Consider the following 18278-nt stretch of genomic DNA (forward strand, 5'->3'; position numbering starts at 1 on the left):
CTCACCACCACTTCTCTCAACCCCCCACGGTCTCTAAATTGTCAGACTGCTTGTCCGACATCCAGTTCTGGATGAGCAGAAATTTTCCCCAATTAAATATTGGGAAGACCGAAGCCAGTGTTTTCGGTCCCCGCCACAAACTCCATTCCCCAGCCGCTGACTCCATCCCTCTCTCTAACATCTGTCTGAGGCTGAACCACACTGTTCACAACCTTGGTGTCATATTTGACCCTGAAATGAGCTTCCGATCACATATCCGTGGCATAATAATTCCACCTATTTCCACCTCCATAACATCGCCTGCCTCCACCCTTGCCTCAGCTCATCTGCTGCTGAAACCCTCATCCATGCCTTTGTTACCTCTAGACTTGACTATTCCAACGCACTCCTGGCTGGAATCCCACATTCTACCCTACGTAAACTTGAGGTCATCCAAAACTCGGCTGCCCGTGTCCTACCTCGCACCAAGTCCCGTTCACCCATCACCCCTGTGCTCACTGACCTACATTGGCTCCTGGTTAAGCAATGCCTCGATTTCAAAATTCCAATCCTTGTTTTCAAATCCATCCATGGCTTTGCCACTCCCTATCTCTGTAATCTCCTCCAGCCCCACAACCACCCCCCCTCCCCCGAGATATCTGCGCTCCTCTAATTCTGCCCTCTTAAGCTTCGCTGATTATAATCGCTCAACTTTTGGTGGCCGTGCCTTCTGTTGCCTAGGCCCTAAGCTCTGGAATTCCCTGTCTAAACCTCTCCACCTCTCTAACTCTTTTTCCTCCTTTAAGACACTCCTTAAAGCCTACCACTTTTGAGCTTTTGGTCACTTGCCCCAATTTCTCCTTATATGGCTTGGTGTCAATTTTTTTTGTCTTTTAACACTCCTGTGAAGTGCCTTGGGATATTTTACTATGTTAAAGGCGCTATATAAATACAAGTTGTTGTTGTTGATGGGATTGCTCAGTAGGTGCCTCGGGCATGTGCCTGAAACTGGCCGTGATGCTGCAGTTAGTTTTTTAGGCGCACAGCCGGAGGTTGCCACTTAAAAGATAAGTTTCAAGCTTTTCACTTACCTTATTGTAGAGCCGAGAGGAGTGCTCCGGCATCGGCTTGTACTCCTCCCGCTTGCCTCCTCCCGGACTCTCCTGAGGCCCTCGTCCATCATCTAAATTCGCTGATCTTGCTGCCACCCCCGTGACCAGTAACTTGTCCCTGGAGCTGCAGCTGGTGTCTGCAACCCGCCAGTACTATCTTACTGAGGCTGGTGGATCAATTTGCCATTGCCCTGCCGCCAAACTCATTAAGCCTGTGCAGCGTGCCCTGCACAGGGATCATGCCCCGATTCGGGCTCGATCCAATTTTTAGGCCAGCAGTTCTGTATGGTTATTAGTCATTCTAATGTGTTTAGGGACGCAAAGACAATTTACAATCAGTTTAATGAGTGGAGAAGATGGAAGGAAGGTAATGAAAAGCTGACCCCTGGTGGTGGATGCAGTGGGCTACATATCAAGGTAAATGAGGTCAACCTTAATGCGTAAAAGCATTTCATTTTATTTTTCCATGGAATAACAACAAATGACAGATTCTGTAAATAAAAGAACATACAAACGTTTAATGAATAAGTTATTACAAAACAATGTAACTTTAAATGCAGGACACATTTGTAAAAACTGGTCCTTGTAAGTGATTCTTTTAGTTTGCTCAATTAAAGCAAATAAGGTGTCCGCAGCACGTGTGAGTGTTTCTAAACCTGAAGAATTTAGATATAAGTAGTTCTACATATCCAAAACATAGGCAATGTATGTGCAGCTAAGGACAGACTCAAATCTATGTACAAACTATATTTATTCAGATCACTGCTTCAGAGGCTTGTCTTACTTTGCTGCTGAACATGTGATCATTGATGTTGAGCCTTCTGTTTTTAGGTCACCAGATTTCCTTGTGACAGCGATCGTGTCATTTCTGTATTTACAAAGTATGTTTTCAGCTCTCCTTTCCCTTTGACATTTATTATTCCCCTGCATGTGCAGTTGTAGCCAAGTGTTTGTAAAATGTTACTGGTTTCTTCTGTGATCTAGGAAAAGTTAAAAATGAACAAGAAAAAAAGACTCGTTACGACAGTAATTTATCCTGCACATTGTGTTCTTATGAAGTTTGAATCTCTAACCTAGTGTTGTAAAATATTGCAACAAAATAGCATTTTGATATTTGGATCTGGGTCTTCCTTCTAATTACAGCCCATTTTCAGGTGGTTTTGAGGCACTGAAAAGAGTAAAATGGGATGGTAAGGTCAACCACCTCTATTCACACAAAAGAATTGTATCAAAATTGACCTCCCAAAACTCTGCCTTTCATCTTTAACACCTGCCTAGAGCCCACTCACCACAATTAAATGGTGGTGTGACCAACATACCTGCTCCATTTCCTTCAATTACTGCGACAAATCTGCCTCAAATAAAAGCGTGCGAGCACTAACAGCTGTATCCTTGAGTGTGATACTGCATTCAGGGGGCCATTATGTTTGCTGAAGCTGCATATCGATCTTAGCTGTTTGATACTCTGAAGGTTCTGTCAACACTCTTCCTGTCACACTGAGAATATGGATTTCCCAATGGGAATCCCTTTATTCTTAAGTTTTGAAGAGGATGCGGATATGGAAGAGGCAATTAGAGTGAGGCATTGCAGAAGACATTTGTTCCCTACATGTAGCTACCCACTCATCGGGGTTTACAGACCTAGTTTTCTCAGCATGTCACTTCCTCAGAAGGTTGTGCTTCCTCTCAGAGGCAACTGAAGACCTGTTGCCCACTTCCACCAGAGGAACAGCATTGTCTGTAGCAGTCAAAATCACTACTGTCTTGAATTTCTTTGCTACCGGATCCTTGCAGGAAGCATTTGGTGACTTTTGTCACATTGGCCACGCAGCATCTCAACTCTCATGCTCTTTTCAGCAGGCCACCCAGTTTATTTCCTTGTCAATGAAACTAGCTAAACAGAGAGCTATCCAATTCAACAGACCGACAGGGTTCCCACAGGTGTAAGGAGCACTTTCTGAATGCACGTGGTACTCAAAGCTCAATATGTGAACCATCCTCAATTTCAAAAACATGAAGGTCTTTCATTTGATTAATACACAGCTAGAGTGTGCTGCCAGTGACCTTATCCTACATTTGTTCGCTCACATGGTGGGAGATATTGAGGCCCTAGAGTAAGTTCAGAGGAGGGTCATTAGATTAATACCTAGTTTCAAAATCCCTACCTATCAAAATTAGAACATAAGAACTTAAGAAATAGGAGCTGGAGAGTCTAGAACTAGGGGGCATAGTCTCAGGATAAGGGGTCGACCATTTAAGACTGAGATGAGGAGGAATTTCTTCACTCAGAGTGTTGTGAATCTTTTGAATTCTCTATCCCAAAGGCCTGTGGATACTGAATTGTTGAGTATATTCAAGGCTGAGATTGATAGATTTTTGGTCTCTAGGGGAATCAAAGGATGTGGAGATCAGGCGGAAAAGTGGAGTTGAGGTTGAAGATCTACCATGATCTTATTGAATGGCGGAGCAGGCTCGAGGGGCTCTTTGGCCTACTCCTGCTCCTAATTCTTATGGTTGCTCCCTATTCATAGCTCTTTTGTACACTAAGACCCTGAGATTTAGGCCCCTACGCTCCTCAGACAAAGACGGTAATTTTGCCTCCCTCTCCTGGATTTCTCGGCACTCTTCCACTCCCAGGTCCTCCTGCTCACAAATGTTATACCCAGTGAAAACACTTCTGACTCACTGGCCCTGATATTAATGGAAAGGCAGCTTCTGAGCTGGACTGGGGTAAGCGGTGCAGGGGAGAGTTGGAATTGCATGGGCAAAACCCGTAAGTCAGGTCAGTGCATTGGATTCTTCGATTTCAGCTTGATTGAGGGAATACATTTGGCTTCTGGGTTTTGCGTCTGCAAGCTGCGCAGTGGGCATCTTACGCACCCGCATGACGCGCTCTTAACTCTATTTAAAGGGACAATGTAGAAATAGAATTTGGAGGAGTTAGGAGGTGTTCATGATTGATGGTGCACAGAGAGCATGGGTAGCACCCAGATTTAATGATGCATCCTTGGAATTACTTCTGGGTGCAGTCAGAAGCAGGGGGGAGATACTTTTCCCTAGCAATGGGAGAAAGAAACCTGTGGCTCTCTACAAGAAGGCGTGGTTGGAGCTAGCTGTGGAGGTGAGCAGCAGAAGTGTTATGTCCTGGTCTTGGATGCATTGCAGGAAGTGATTTAATGACCAAACTAGTTCAGGAAGAAGTGAGCACATTTTCTGATTCACCTACATCATGTGGTTTAACCTCCCCCACCATTTTACTCTGTCTTGCCAAGCATACTCTATCACATCACTCCTCCCCAATGTTCCCTATAAACTGTGCGGCTGTCTGGAGGTCCTGCGCGGCCAGCTCACTGGCTTTTGAATGGAAAAACCGCGCAAGCGCGGAAATTTGAATGGGCCGCGCAGCCCGTTAAAGGGACTATGCACCCCCCAAAAATGAAAGGGAATATTGCTCCTCACACTCACTCAAATCTCAGCAGCACCCAGCCTTCACTTTCTATACACTTCAACACTTCCCCATTTATCCATCTACCATTGCCACTCACCCTAATCCTTATGCAATGTGATGCATCTACCTCATAGTCACCCTCACTGAATGCACTTTGTAGGAGAAGAGAGCACAAAACACGAGGGAGAGGACTGGAGGTGTGCTGCCACAAATAGTTGGTTGGGTTTTCACCTGGTGGTTCACTACTCACAAGTGAGCATGAGCAAACACTGGTGCCAGGGATAGCTGTGGTAAGTCCGCTTCGGGGGCAAAATCCTCTCCAAGCTCTGCTCAGCTGGACACCGATGTTGAACCTCAGGGGCTATCATTGAGAAGGAGAATGCCAGAGGTACAGCAGTAACTTTGCGAGATGCTGGCAGGTGTGCCAAGCACACACTCCACAATAGCGGAGAGGATTGAGGAGTCTAACTCGATCACTAGTGGATTGGTGGCGTAGAGAATTGCGAGAATGTCTGCCCTGGAGTGAATGGCTGCCTCCATGGAGCTTCAAGCACAGCGATCAAATGAGTCCATGCAGGCCATGACCACGGCCGTGCAGATTTTGGATGGCAACATTTCTACCGCCTTAAACAGGATAACAGATACCTTATCTGTGGCCTTACAATTTGTCACTAATCTTCGCCAAGCTGGTCTGCAGCAGAGTGGTAGGAGTGATGTGGCACTGGCCCATGGCGAAAATATTAAGGGCAACAGATAGGGTAGAGAGAAACTATTTCCACTGGTTGGGGATTCTAAGACTAGGGGGCATAGTCTAAAAATTAGAGCCAGACCTTTCAGGAGTGAAATTAGGAAACACTTCTACACACACAGGGTGGTAGAAGTTTGGAACTCTCTTCCGCAAATGGCATTTGATGCAAGATCAATTGTTAATTTTCAATCTGAGATTGATAGCTTTCTGTTAACCAAAGGTATTAAGGGATATGGGCCAAAGGTGGGATATGGAGTTAGGTCGCAGATCAGTCATGATCTTATTGAATGGCAGAACAGGCTCAAGGGGCTGAAAGGCCTACTCCAGTTCCTATGTTCCTATGAAAGGGGACATGGAAGTTGGAACTCCACTCAAAGCCCTCCCACTTCTCACCTGTTGCCTCCGCCCCCCCCACCCCGCACCCCCCACCCCCAGCCAGTAGCCGACATCCTGCCTCGTCTCCCGATGGCAGAGTCTTCCCCTGCACAGGTGCAGGTGGAGCAGTCTTTGGCAGGGTCCTTAGGGGCTCCAAACCCCAGAGGACGTAGGCTGAAAGCATTTCAGCAGTCAGGGGAGGGATCTGAGCTGCCTGTCACTATCTCTGCTGAAGGCACAAGGGATGAACCAAGTAGAAACAGCAGAAAGCATAAGAGAAAGCTATTGTAATTGACCAATGGTATGCACATGGGTGTTTGGCAAAATGTTATACTGTTGTGTTTCCTTTTTGTATAACGACACATGAAATTTATTGATTAGCACCACTTCCACATCCTGCCCACCATTGTGTGCCGAGTGCCTGCCCACCTTGTGTCCCGAGTGTCAACTTGCCCTTTTCCCTTTTACTTGTTTCATGTTGAATGTCAATATATGACAGGACCAATTGGGTAGATGTGCAATGGGTGGATGTGTGGTTGAAGGACTGTTTAATGCAAAGGCGGAGTGGGGGGCAGTGGATTTGGTGGTGGTGGTGGGAGCGGGCCAGAGGATTTCATTTGTGATGGTTTCTTGTGTGAGTCACCACTAGCTGAACTGTTGAGCTATTGGGGCATCCCTTGCAGCAATGTACATGGCTGGTCTGTCGATGGGTGCCCCATCTTCATATTACTCCTCCTCCTCTTCAGTGTTCTCCTCATCCGAAGATAAATGATGAGTGCCTTCATCCTCTCAGCTGCACAATGTTGTGCAAGATGCAGCACATCACTATCATTCTGGATACCCTCGCTGGTGAGTATTGAAGGGCGCCTCCAGACCTGTCTTGGCACCTGAATGTCTCCAACATTCCAATGGATTGGTGGCCATGTGGCACTCGTTGTGGAGCTCCTGCGCCTTGTTGGTGGGGTTACTTATAGGTGTCATGAGCCAACTTTGAAGGGGGTATCCTTTGTCTCCTACGAGCCAGCCCTTAAGTCTGCTTCCTGGAATGAAAAGGTCTGGAATATTGGACTGCCATAGTATGAAAGCATCATGACAGCTCCCAGGCTATCAGGCACCCACCTGCATGAACCTCTGCTTGTGGTTGCACACCAGTTGCCCATTGATGGAATGCTATCCCTTGCAGTTGATGAAAACTTCTGGTTGCTGTGGTGGCACTCGGATTGTGTGTGCAATATATGGCACCCTGTACCTGTGGGACGCCAGCCAGAGAGGCGAATGCGAGTGTCCAGTCATTCTGGCTACTGTCATCACAGGAGAAGTTTACATAGCTCCCAGCCCCAACAAACAATCCATCAGTGATCTGCCTTATGCATCTATGTGCAGTGGACTGCGAGACTCTCCGGTAGCACTCTGGAAGGAAGCAGAGGCAAAATAATTGAGGGCGATGGTGACTTTCACAGCCACTTGTAATGCGTATCTGCCAGGACCAGCAGGTCTTCTTCTAGGAGGCTACAGATGTCTGTGACCACTTGACGTGATAGCCTCAACCTGCGGAAGCACTGCTCTTCTGAGAAGTCAAGGAAGCTGAGACTTTTTCTGTAAACCCTGTAATGTGGGCAGTGCCTCCTACGACCTTGGCCCCGCTCCTGTGCACCTCTCTCTCCTGTGCACCTCTCTCTCCGGTGCACCTCTCTCTCCTGTGCACCTCTCCCTCCTGTGCACCTCTCTCTCCGGTGCACCTCTCTCTCCTGTGCACCTCTCTCTCCGGTGCACCTCTCTCTCCTGTGCACCTCTCCCTCCTGTGCACCTCTCTCTCCGGTGCACCTCTCTCTCCTGTGCACCTCTCCCTCCTGTGCACCTCTCTCTCCTGTGCACCTCTCTCTCCTGTGCACCTCTCTCTCCGGTGCACCTCTCTCTCCTGTGCACCTCTCCCTCCTGTGCACCTCTCCCTCCTGTGCACCTCTCTCTCCGGTGCACCTCTCCCTCCTGTGCACCTCTCTCTCCTGTGCACCTCTCTCTCCTGTGCACCTCTCCCTCCTGTGCACCTCCCTCTCCTGTGCACCTCCCTCTCCTGTGCACCTCTCCCTCCTGTGCACCTCTCTCTCCTGTGCACCTCTCTCTCCTGTGCACCTCTCCCTCCTGTGCACCTCCCTCTCCTGTGCACCTCCCTCTCCTGTGCACCTCTCCCTCCTGTGCACCTCCCTCTCCTGTGCACCTCCCTCTCCTGTGCACCTCCCTCTCCTGTGCACCTCTTCCTCCTGTGCACCTCTCTCTCCTGTGCACCTCCCTCTCCTGTGCACCTCTCCCTCCTGTGCACCTCTCTCTCCTGTGCACCTCTCTCTCCTGTGCACCTCTCTCTCCTGTGCACCTCTCCCTCCTGTGCACCTCTCCCTCCTGTGCACCTCTCTCTCCTGTGCATCTCTCCCTCCTGTGCACCTCTCCCTCCTGTGCACCTCTCCCTCCTGTGCATCTCTCCCTCCTGTGCACCTCTCTCTCCTGTGCACCTCTCCCTCCTGTGCACCTCTCTCTCCTGTGCACCTCTCCCTCCTGTGCACCTCTCCCTCCTGTGCACCTCTCCCTCCTGTGCATCTCTCCCTCCTGTGCACCTCTCTCTCCTGTGCATCTCTCCCTCCTGTGCACCTCTCCCTCCTGTGCACCTCTCCCTCCTGTGCACCTCTCTCTCCTGTGCATCTCTCTCTCCTGTGCACCTCTCCCTCCTGTGCACCTCTCCCTCCTGTGCACCTCTCCCTCCTGTGCAACCTCTCCCTCCTGTGCACCTCTCCCTCCTGTGCACCTCTCCCTCCTGTGCATCTCTCCCTCCTGTGCACCTCTCCCTCCTGTGCACCTCTCCCTCCTGTGCACCTCTCCCTCCTGTACACCTGCTGATCCCACCACAGCACGTCGTCGGTGCTGTGGATGGTGATGGTCTTCCTCTTCTGTCAAAAACATCCAAGGCGTCTCCCATTTTGCTGGTGTCTGGTTGAAAGCCTCCAAAGTTCTCCAATGCCTATATGGTGACAAGAACTCTCTGCTAAACATTTGCCAAAGAGAACTGACAAAGCAGCTGTAAGAAATGAGCCTTTATTAAGTTTGAGCTATTTGAAGTTGATAGACCCCCGTGAAGTGTACCTTCAAATCGTCTCCTTTTTACTGATCAGTTTCCCGAGACCCATGCTGGAGGTGTTAAATCTGAAGGAAAGTTAAATTCCTGTGAAAAGGCCCTCATTTGCATCCAATTAGCACCTTAAATTATGTCTTCATTGTCCACCCGCCTGCGTTAATGATCACGTCAGCTTCGGCGAGCAGATTGTTCGCACGCAGCCAAATGTGCCTCAGTGAAACCCGAAAGTCGGCGCGTTGGAGCCAGGTTGCGGTCGCGACTCTTTTCTCGCCAAATTTAACTACACACAATGCACTAACCCACTCATTCTAGCCTGTTAAAATTCCCCCCACTATTTGCTCCTGACTGGATATGTTTGGATTGGTGCTGGAGTAGGTGAGATGTCATGATGGAGTTAGTGCGAGGAGCTCATATACTTATTTGTCACTAAGATTAAGGCTATCCGTTCAGCTGCCTCTGCCACTTCCCTCCCTTCCCCTAGCCCACTGGGCCAAATATCCCCTAAGGTTCCTCCCACCGTAGCCCTGAACTTGCATTTTACTCCATTTTCTCCCCAAATTGCCTCATGCCTTCTTTAAGCTCATCTTGTCCATGAGATCCACCTTCGACCCTATTCCCACCAAACTGCTGACCACCTAATTTCCCTTCCTGACCCCATGTTAGCTAATACTGCTAACGGTTCCCTCTCCCCAGGTAATGTCCAACTCCCCTTCAAATTTGCCATCATCACCCCTTGCCTCAAAAAACCACCCTTGTCCCCTTGTTCTTGTAAACTACCGCCCCATCTCCAACTTCCCTTTCCACTCCAGTCATTGAACGTGTTGTCACCTCCCAATTCCGTGCTCACCTTTCACGCAACTCCATGTTTGAATCCCTCTAATCAGGTTTCCGCACTGGCACAGTACTGAAACAGCCCTTATCAAAGTCACAAATGACATCCTATGTGACTATGACCGTGGTAAACTATCCCTCCTCATCCTTCTTCACCTGTCTGCAGCCTTTGGCACAGTTGACCACACCATCCTCCTCCAATGCCTCTCCACCATCGTCCAGCTGGGTGGGACTGCCTTTGTCTGGTTCCATTCTTATTTATCCAGTCTTGGCCAGAGAATCACCTGCAATGGCTTCTCTTCCCACTCCTGCATTATTATCTCTGGAGTTCCCCAAAAATTTATCCTAACTCCCTCCAATTTCTCATCTACATGCTGCCCCTCGGTGACATCTTCTAAAACACAACATCAGGTTCCACATGTACGCTGATGACACCCAGCTCTACCTCTCAACCTCTACACTGTCTCTGATTTATCATATTGCTTGTCTGACATGAGCAGAAATTTCCTCCAGTTAAATATTGGGAAGACTGAAGCAATTGTCTCGGTCCCTGCCACAAACTCTGTTCCCTAGCTATTGATTTCATCCCTCTCTCTGGCAACTGTCTGAGGCTGAACCAGACCACTCACAATTTTGGTGTCATATTTGACCACAAGATGAGCTTCCAATCACATATCCGCTCCATCACCAAGACCACCTACTTCCACCTCCGCAACATCGCCCGACTCCGCCCATGCCACAATGCATCTGCTGCTGAAACCCTCATCCATGCCTTTGTTACCTCTAGACTTGACTATTCCAATGGTCTCCTGGCCGGCCTTCAATCTTCCACCCTACATAAATTTAAGCGTATCCTAACTCGCACAAAGTCCTGTTCACCCATCATCCCTGTGCTCGTTGACCTACATTGGTCCCAGTCTGGCAATTTTAAAATTATCATCCTTATTTTCAAATCCCTTCATGGCTTTGCCCCTCCTTATCTCTGTAACCTTCTCCAGCCCTACAACTCTCCGAGATCTCTGCGTTCCTCCAATTTTAGCCGCTTGAGCATCCCCGATTTTAATCGCTCCACCACTGGCAGCCTTGCCGTCAGCTGCGTGGGCCCTAAGCTGTGGAATTCCCTACATCTTGCTGTGTGCATCACACCACCCCCTCACTCTTCCTTGTCAAGCCTGCTCCATGACATCACTCCTTACACCCACTTACCTTGCACACGCACCCATTCTTCTCTTTTTATGCAATTCCTTACATCCCCATCTAACAATCCACCACTCCCACTCACCTTCATTTTATGCAATTTCATGCCTTTCCCTGACACACCCTCACCAAATGCACTGCAACCAACGGGTGAACACATGCCATTACACTCACTCGTAGGTCGGTTCTTTCACTCACTGCAGGAGAGAGAGCACAGAACACGAGGGAGCGGGCAAGGACTGGAATTAGGCCTCCAAACATTTCCCAGCTTACAAGTGCAGAGGAGGAGGTTCTCGAGATAAGTGGAGTTTCGGTGTCCCTGGCCATCAGAGATGGGGAGATGGGGACCTCCCAGCTACCTGGTGACACAATTAAATATCAGTGACCCACATGTCATACAACACTCAGTCATGTTGATTTGATTTCAACAGTGAGTGAAATATGATCATCTTCCTAATGATAAGTTGCAACATTCTTACCTTGCCAGGATTAATTCATATTAATTTTTATCTCCCCCAGGGCCTTCATGCGCGCAGCAGAAGTCACTGGAGGTTGTGGAAAATGATTCCTCAAAGGAGCTGAATCCTCAGGACTCATGCAGACCATGCACCAGCTCAGACACTCACACCAGCTCAGATACTCGCACTTCGGTGGGACCAGATAGTAAGATAGTTTGGTTTTTACCTGGTGACTCAGTTCACAAGTGAACAACTGCGGACAGTGGAGACAGGGACAGCAGTGGAGGGTCTGCATCAGAGGGCGCAGCCTCCTCCAAACTCTGCTCTGCTGGACCCTGGGGGTCCATTGATAAAAAGAATCACTGAGCAGCAGCAGAGAATTTGCAATGCACTGACTGGCCTTCCAAGCACACTCACCGCGATTGTGGAGAGAATGGAGGAGTCCACCTCAAGTATGAGTGGGTTGATGTCACAGGGCATTGTGATGATATATTCTATGGATCGAGTGGCCAGCTCCATGGAGCATCAAATGCTCCAATCAAATGAGGCCATACACACCTTGACCACAGCTGCGCAGACTCTGGATGACAAAATATCTGCCATCTTAAATTCCTTAGCCTTGGCCTTACAGTGCCGCACTGATCTGTACCAAAGTGCTCTCCAGCACAATGGTAGCAGTAAACTGGGGCTGGGCCATGAGAGGGATGATGGCGAAAGGGAACATGGAAGTGGGGACTTCACTCAAAGCACTTCCACTTCTCACCTGTTGCCACGCCACCAAGCCACCCCCCCACCACCCCATTCAGTCAGTACCCGACATGTTGCCTCATCTCACGATGGCTGAGTCTCCCACTACACAGGTGCTGGCGGGCCTCTCACCGGCTCCAAAACCCAAAGGTTTTCGGTCACAAGCATCTCAGTAGTCAGAGCAGGGATCTGAGCAGTTTTCCTCTACCTCTGCTCAAGCCACAGGGGTTGCACCATGTAGAAGTGGAAGGGAAAGAAAGTGGAAAACTTTGTAGTTGCACAATGGTATGCACATGGGTGTATGATAAAATATAATGTTAAGTTTCTGTTGTTTAGTTAAACCACATAAATGTTATTCTATTGCACCACTTTCCCGTGTTGCCCATTTTTGGTTGCTGGGTGGCAAATAGTCATTTAACTTGTTTGATGATGAATGGGAGACCTGAACTGATGGGGACCAATGCGGGGTATGTGCAAGGAGGCTAAAAAGTTGAGGGCAGTGGTAACTTTGACAGCCACTGGTTAACGCTCAGCTAACAGGTCCAGCAGGCAGCAGGTCTTCTTCTAGGATGCTGCCAGGCGTGTGCCACCACTTGACACGACAATCTGAGCCTCCTGAAACACTGCTGTTCGGACATGTCAATGAAACTCAGCCTCTGCCTGTACAACCTGTGTCGCAGGTACTGCCTTCTGGGAGATTTCTGCTACTGCCCTCTCTGCTGCTCCCCTCTCTGCTGTCCAGCTACAGGTCTCTCAAGTGCAGGCTGCTGCTGGTGCTGGTCATATTGTTCCTCATCTGAGACTCAATCTAAGACAGCCAAAGTGCTACCCATCCTGCTGTGATTCAGAAAACCTCCAAAGTGTAGAAAGTAAACTCTCAGCAAAAGTACTGTGAACAAACACTTTCCCACTAGCAGATAAGAAAGCAGCTGTGAGTACTGAGTATATATCGCAGTATTTCCACGAGTTTAATTCAGCCTCCTCAATTGCCTTTGTGTTCTTGCCTTGCGCCCACCGGCGAGTTTCAGGAAGCCCGAAAAACCTGTGGATGCGCTGTTAAATTAAAAAGTCAGTTGAAATAACGCTCCAATTGAATGACTAAAACATAGAAACATAGAAACATAGAAGATAGGAGCAGGAGTAGGCCATTCGGCCCTTCGAGCCTGCTCCGCAATTCAATGAGATCATGGCTGATCATCCAAATTCAATACCCTGTCCCTGCCTTCTCCCCATATCCCTTGATCCCTTTAGCCTTAAGAAATATATCCAACTCCTTCTTGAATATATTTAATGAACTGGCCTCCACCGCCCTCTGTGGCAGAGAATTCCACAGGTTCACCACTCTCTGGGTGAAGAAATTCCTCCTCATTTCAGTCCTAAATAGCTTACCCCTTATCCTTAGACTATGACCCCTGGTTCTGGACTCCCCGGCAATCAGAAACATCCTTCCTGCATCTAGTCTGTCCAGGCCTGACAGAATTTTATAGGTTTCGATGAGATCCCCTCTCAATCTTCTAAACTCCAGTGAGTATAAGCCCAATCGACACAATCTCTCCTCATACGTCATTCCTGCCATCCCAGGTATCAGCCTGGTGAATCTTCGCTGCACTCCTTCCATGGCAAGAACATCCTTCCTCAGATAAGGCGACCAAAACTGCACACAATACTCAAAGTGCGGTCTCACCAAGGCCCTGTACAACTGCAGCAAGACATCCTTGTTCCTGTACTCGAACCCTCTTGCTACGAAGGCCAACATACCATTTGCCTTCTTAACTGCCTGCTGCACCTGCATGCTTACCTTCAGCGACTGGTGCACAAGAACACCCAGTTCTCGTTGCACTTCCCCTTCCCCCAATCTATTGCCATTCAAAAAATAATCTGCCTTCCTGTTTTTGCCACCAAAGTGGATAACCTCACATTTATCCATATTATAGCACATTTGCCATGTTTCTGCCCAATCACCCAACCTGTCCAAATCGTACTGGAGTTTCACGACATCCTCCTCACAGCATACCCTCCCACCCAGCTTTGTGTCGTCTGCAAATTCGGAGATATTACATCCAATTCCCTCGTCCAGATCATTAATATATATTGTGAATAGCTGGTGTCATAGGACCGATCCCTGCGGTACCCCACAAGTCACTGCCTGCCACTCGGAAAATGACCCATTTATTCCAACTCTTTGCTTTCTGTCCGCCAACCAGTTCTCTATCCAAGTCAATACCTTGCCCCCAATCCCATGTGCCTTAATTTTGCATGCAAATCTCTTATGCGGGACCTTATCAAAAGCCTTCTGAAAGTCCAAATATACCACATCCACTGGTTCTCCCTTATCTATTTTACCAGTTACATCCTCAAAAAATTCCAGTAGATTAGTGAAGCATGATTTACCTTTTGTAAATCCATGTTGACTTTGTCCGATCCTGTCAAGTGCTCTGCTATTACATCTTTTATAATGGACTCTAGCATCTATTATTTCTAGGGTCACTTCCTTAAGTACCCTAGGATGTAGATTATCAGGCCCTGGGGATATATCGGCCGTCAGTCCCATCAATTTTCCTAACACCATTTCCCTACAAATACTGATTTCTTTCAGTTCCACCCTTTCATCAGACCCTATGTTCCCCGGCATCTCTGGGAGGTTATTTGTGTCCTCCTTTGTGAAGACAGAACCAAAATATGTATTTAGTTGGTTTGCCATTTCTTTGTTCCTCATTATAAATTCCCCTGATTCTGACTGCAAGGGACCTACGCTTGACTTCACCAATCTTTTTCTCTTCACACATCTATAAAAGCTTTTACAGTCAGTTTTTATGTTCCCTGCAAGCTTACTCTCATATTCTATTTTCCCTTTCTTAATTAATCCCTTTGTCCTCCTTTATTGAATCCTAAACTGCTCCCAATCCTCAGGATTATTGCTTTTTCTGGCCAATTTATATGTCCTCTCCTTGGATCTTATGCTATCCCTAACTTCCCTTGTTAGTCACAGTTGAGTCACCTTTTTTGTTTTATTTTTATGCCAAACTGGGATGAACAAATTCTGTGGTTCATCCATTCGGTCTTTGAATGTTTGCCATTGCCTATCCACCGTCAACCCTTTGAGTGACATTCTCCAATCAATCCTGCCCAACTCGCTCCTCAGACCATCATAGTTTCCATTATTTAAATTGAGGACCCTAGTCTCTGAGTCAACTACTTCATTTTCCATCTTAATGAAGAATTCAATCATATTATGATCGCTCCGACCCAAGGGGCCTCATACAACAAGATTGCTAATTAATCCTTTCTCGTTACATAATACCCAGTCTAAGATGGCCTGATCTCTGTTTGGTTCCTCGACATATTGGTCCAGGAAACCATCCCATAAACACTCCAGGAATTCCTCCTCCACAGTATTGTTACTAATTTGGTTAGCCCAATCTATATGTAGATTAAAGTCACCCATGATGACTGCTGTGCCCTTATTGCACGCTTCTTTAATTTCCCTTTTAATGCCATCCCCAACCTCCGCCTTACTGTTTGGAGGTCTATATACCACTCCCACTAATGTTTTCTTCCCCTTAGTATTTTTCAATTCTACCCATACAGATTCCACATCATCAGAGCTAATATCCTTCATTACAATTGTGTTAATCCCTTCTTTAACCAGTAATGCTACCCCACCTCCCTTTCCTTTTTGCCTATCTTTCCTGAATATCGAATATCCTTGCATGTTGAGTTCCCAGCCTTGGCCATCCTTGAGCCACGTTTCCGTAATCCCAACCAAATCATATTTGTTTACCTCTATTTGCGCAGCCAAGTCATCCACCTTATTCTGAATGCTCCTCGCATTAAGACACAAAGCCTTCAGGCTTGTTTTTTTAACGCTCTTAGACCTATTAGAATTATTATTTACTGTGGCCATGTTTGATTTAAACTGTTGATTTCTCTGACTGCCACTTTTGTTTTTTCCTTCCTCTCTTTTGCTTTTATCCTTGTTTCCCTTTCCTCTGTCTCCCTGCTCAGGTTCCCAACCCCCTGCCATTTTAGTTTAAACCCTCCCCCACAGCACTAGCAAACACTCCCCCTAGGACATTGGTTCCAGCCCTGCCCAGGTGCAGACCGTCCGGTTTGAACTGGTCCCATCTCCCCCAGAACCGGTTCCAATGTCCCAGGAATTTGAATCCCTCCCCCTTGCACCATTCCTCTAGCCACGTATTCATCTGAAATATCCTTCTATTTCTACTCTGACTAGCACATGGCACTGGTAGCAATCCTGAGATTACTACCTTTGAGGCCTATTTTTTAATTTACCTCCTAACTCCCTATATTCCGCTTTTAGGACCTCATCCCGCTTTTTACCTATATCGTTGGTGCCTATATGCACCACGACAACTGGCTGTTCTCCCTCCCCTTCCAAGATGTTCTGCAGCCGCTCTGAGACATCCTTGACCCTTGCACCAGGGAGGCAACACACCATCCTGGAGTCTCATTTGCGGCCGCAGAAATGCCTATCTATTCCCCTCACAATAGAATCCCCTATTACTATAGCTCTCCCACTCTTTTTCCTCCCGTGCTGTGCAGCAGAGCCACCCCTGGTGCCAGGAAGTTGGCTGCTGCTGCTTTCCTCTGATAAGCAATCCCCCCCAACAGCACTCAAAGTGGTGTATCTGTTTGAGAGGGGGATGTCCACAGGGGTCCCCTGCACTACCTGCCTGCGCCTAGTACTCCGCCTGTTGGTCACCCATTCCCTTTCTTCCTGTCCAACCTGTACTTGCGGTGTGTCCAACTCTGTAAACGTGCTATTCACGATGTCCTGAGCATCGCGAACGCTCCAGTATGCATCCAATCGCAGCTCCAGTGCCGCAATGCGGTCTGTCAGTAGCTGCAGCTGGATGCACTTCCTGCACATGTAGTTGTCAGGGACACAGGAAGTGTCCCTGAGTTCCCACATAGTGCAGGAGGAGCATACCACGTGGCCGGGTTGTCCTGCCATGACTTACCCTTTAATTAATTGAATTTAAATTAAATCAATCAATCCCACTAATTACACTACAGTTAAATGGTTTACCAACAGTCCCCGCTACACCAGAGAGACCTCAGTAACTATAAACCACGGAGTTAAAGTTTAAAAAAGAGAAATACTCACCAACCAATCACTTGCCTGCTTCCTGGTGACGTCACACTTTGATTACTTTTTACCTCTCTCTCCCACTGCTGAATTGGTATGCCTCGTTCACTGCCGCGGCTTTTAAACTGCCACCGCTCCTCGTTCCTCACCCAGGTCCATCGCTCTGGCCGGGCCTCGGTCGCTGCCGCCGCTTTTAAACTGCCGCCGCTTCTCGCTCCTCACCCAGGTCCATCACTCTGGTTGGGCCTCGTTCGCTGCCGCCGCTTTTAAACTGCCACCGCTCCTCGCTCCACACCCAGGTCCATCGCTCTGGTCGGGCCTTGTTCGCTGCCGCCGCTTTTAAACTGCCGCCGCTCCTCACTCCTCACCCAGGTCCGTCACTCTGGTCGGGTCTCGTTTGCTGCCGCCGCTTTTAAACTGCCACCGCTCCTCGCTCCACACCCAGGTCCGTCGCTCTGATCGGGCCTCGTTCGCTGCCGCCGCTTTTAAACTGCCGCCACTCCTCGCTCCTCACCCAGGTCCGTAGCATATGTTAATAGGCAACCCGCCTCCCCGAGGGGATTGCATGCAAGTAGCCTAACATGCTCAAGTTAAACGTGGAAGGCGGCGGGTTGGAGCCGGCTTCCCGACGCGCTTGCATTTTTGCTGGGTTTAAACCCCCACCTGCACCCAAGCCCACGCGCTCCTCCAGGTTAAAATTTACCTCATTGTTTCAGCAATGATGACCATACAGTAATATATGTCCAAGTAAAGATGCTGTGTGAATTGGAGGAAAATTTGAAGGTGATAATTTTCTCAAAATATTGCTGCTCTTGTCATTCTTGGTAGAAGAGGTGACAGGGCTTGGTGGTGCTGTTGAGGTATGCTTGGTGGGTTGTTGCAGTGCATTCTGTAGATGGTATATACTGCACCCAGTGTGCCAGAAATGGAAGGGATGGATACTGAGTCTAGTGGCAGAGGCACTGATCAACTGAACTGCTCTGTCCCGGGTGGTGTCAAGCTTATTGAGTGTTTCAGCTGCACCTATCCAGGTGAGTATTGCATCACACTCCTGACTTGAACCTTGTAGATGGTGGAGGGACTTTGAGGAGTCAGGAGGTGAGCCACTTGTCACAGAGTACCCAGCCTCTGCCATGCAGAAAGGAGGGAGAG

The 18278-nt window shown here is 48.3% G+C and overlaps 1 protein-coding gene across 5 annotated transcripts in view; it reads right to left on the bottom strand.

Moving 5' to 3' along the window:
* Positions 1–1510: 1510 nt before the first annotated feature.
* Positions 1511–18278, bottom strand: part of adcy2b (adenylate cyclase 2b (brain)) — a 779528-nt gene continuing 762760 nt past the window's right edge. For 4 of the 5 annotated variants that reach the window (XM_085988701.1, XM_085988702.1, XM_085988703.1 and 1 more), the window contains one exon: positions 1511–2071. In XM_085988701.1, coding sequence (XP_085844827.1) covers positions 1919–2071 — 153 coding nt within the window. In that variant the 3' untranslated portion in view covers positions 1511–1918. The remainder of the gene's footprint in view (positions 2072–18278) is intronic. The other variant, XM_085988700.1, reaches the window with a different exon arrangement.

Source organism: Somniosus microcephalus, chromosome 5, assembly GCF_052327205.1.
Source record: "Somniosus microcephalus isolate GS21.2 chromosome 5, FLI_Smic_1.0, whole genome shotgun sequence".
Taxonomy (NCBI): Eukaryota; Metazoa; Chordata; class Chondrichthyes; order Squaliformes; family Somniosidae; genus Somniosus; species Somniosus microcephalus.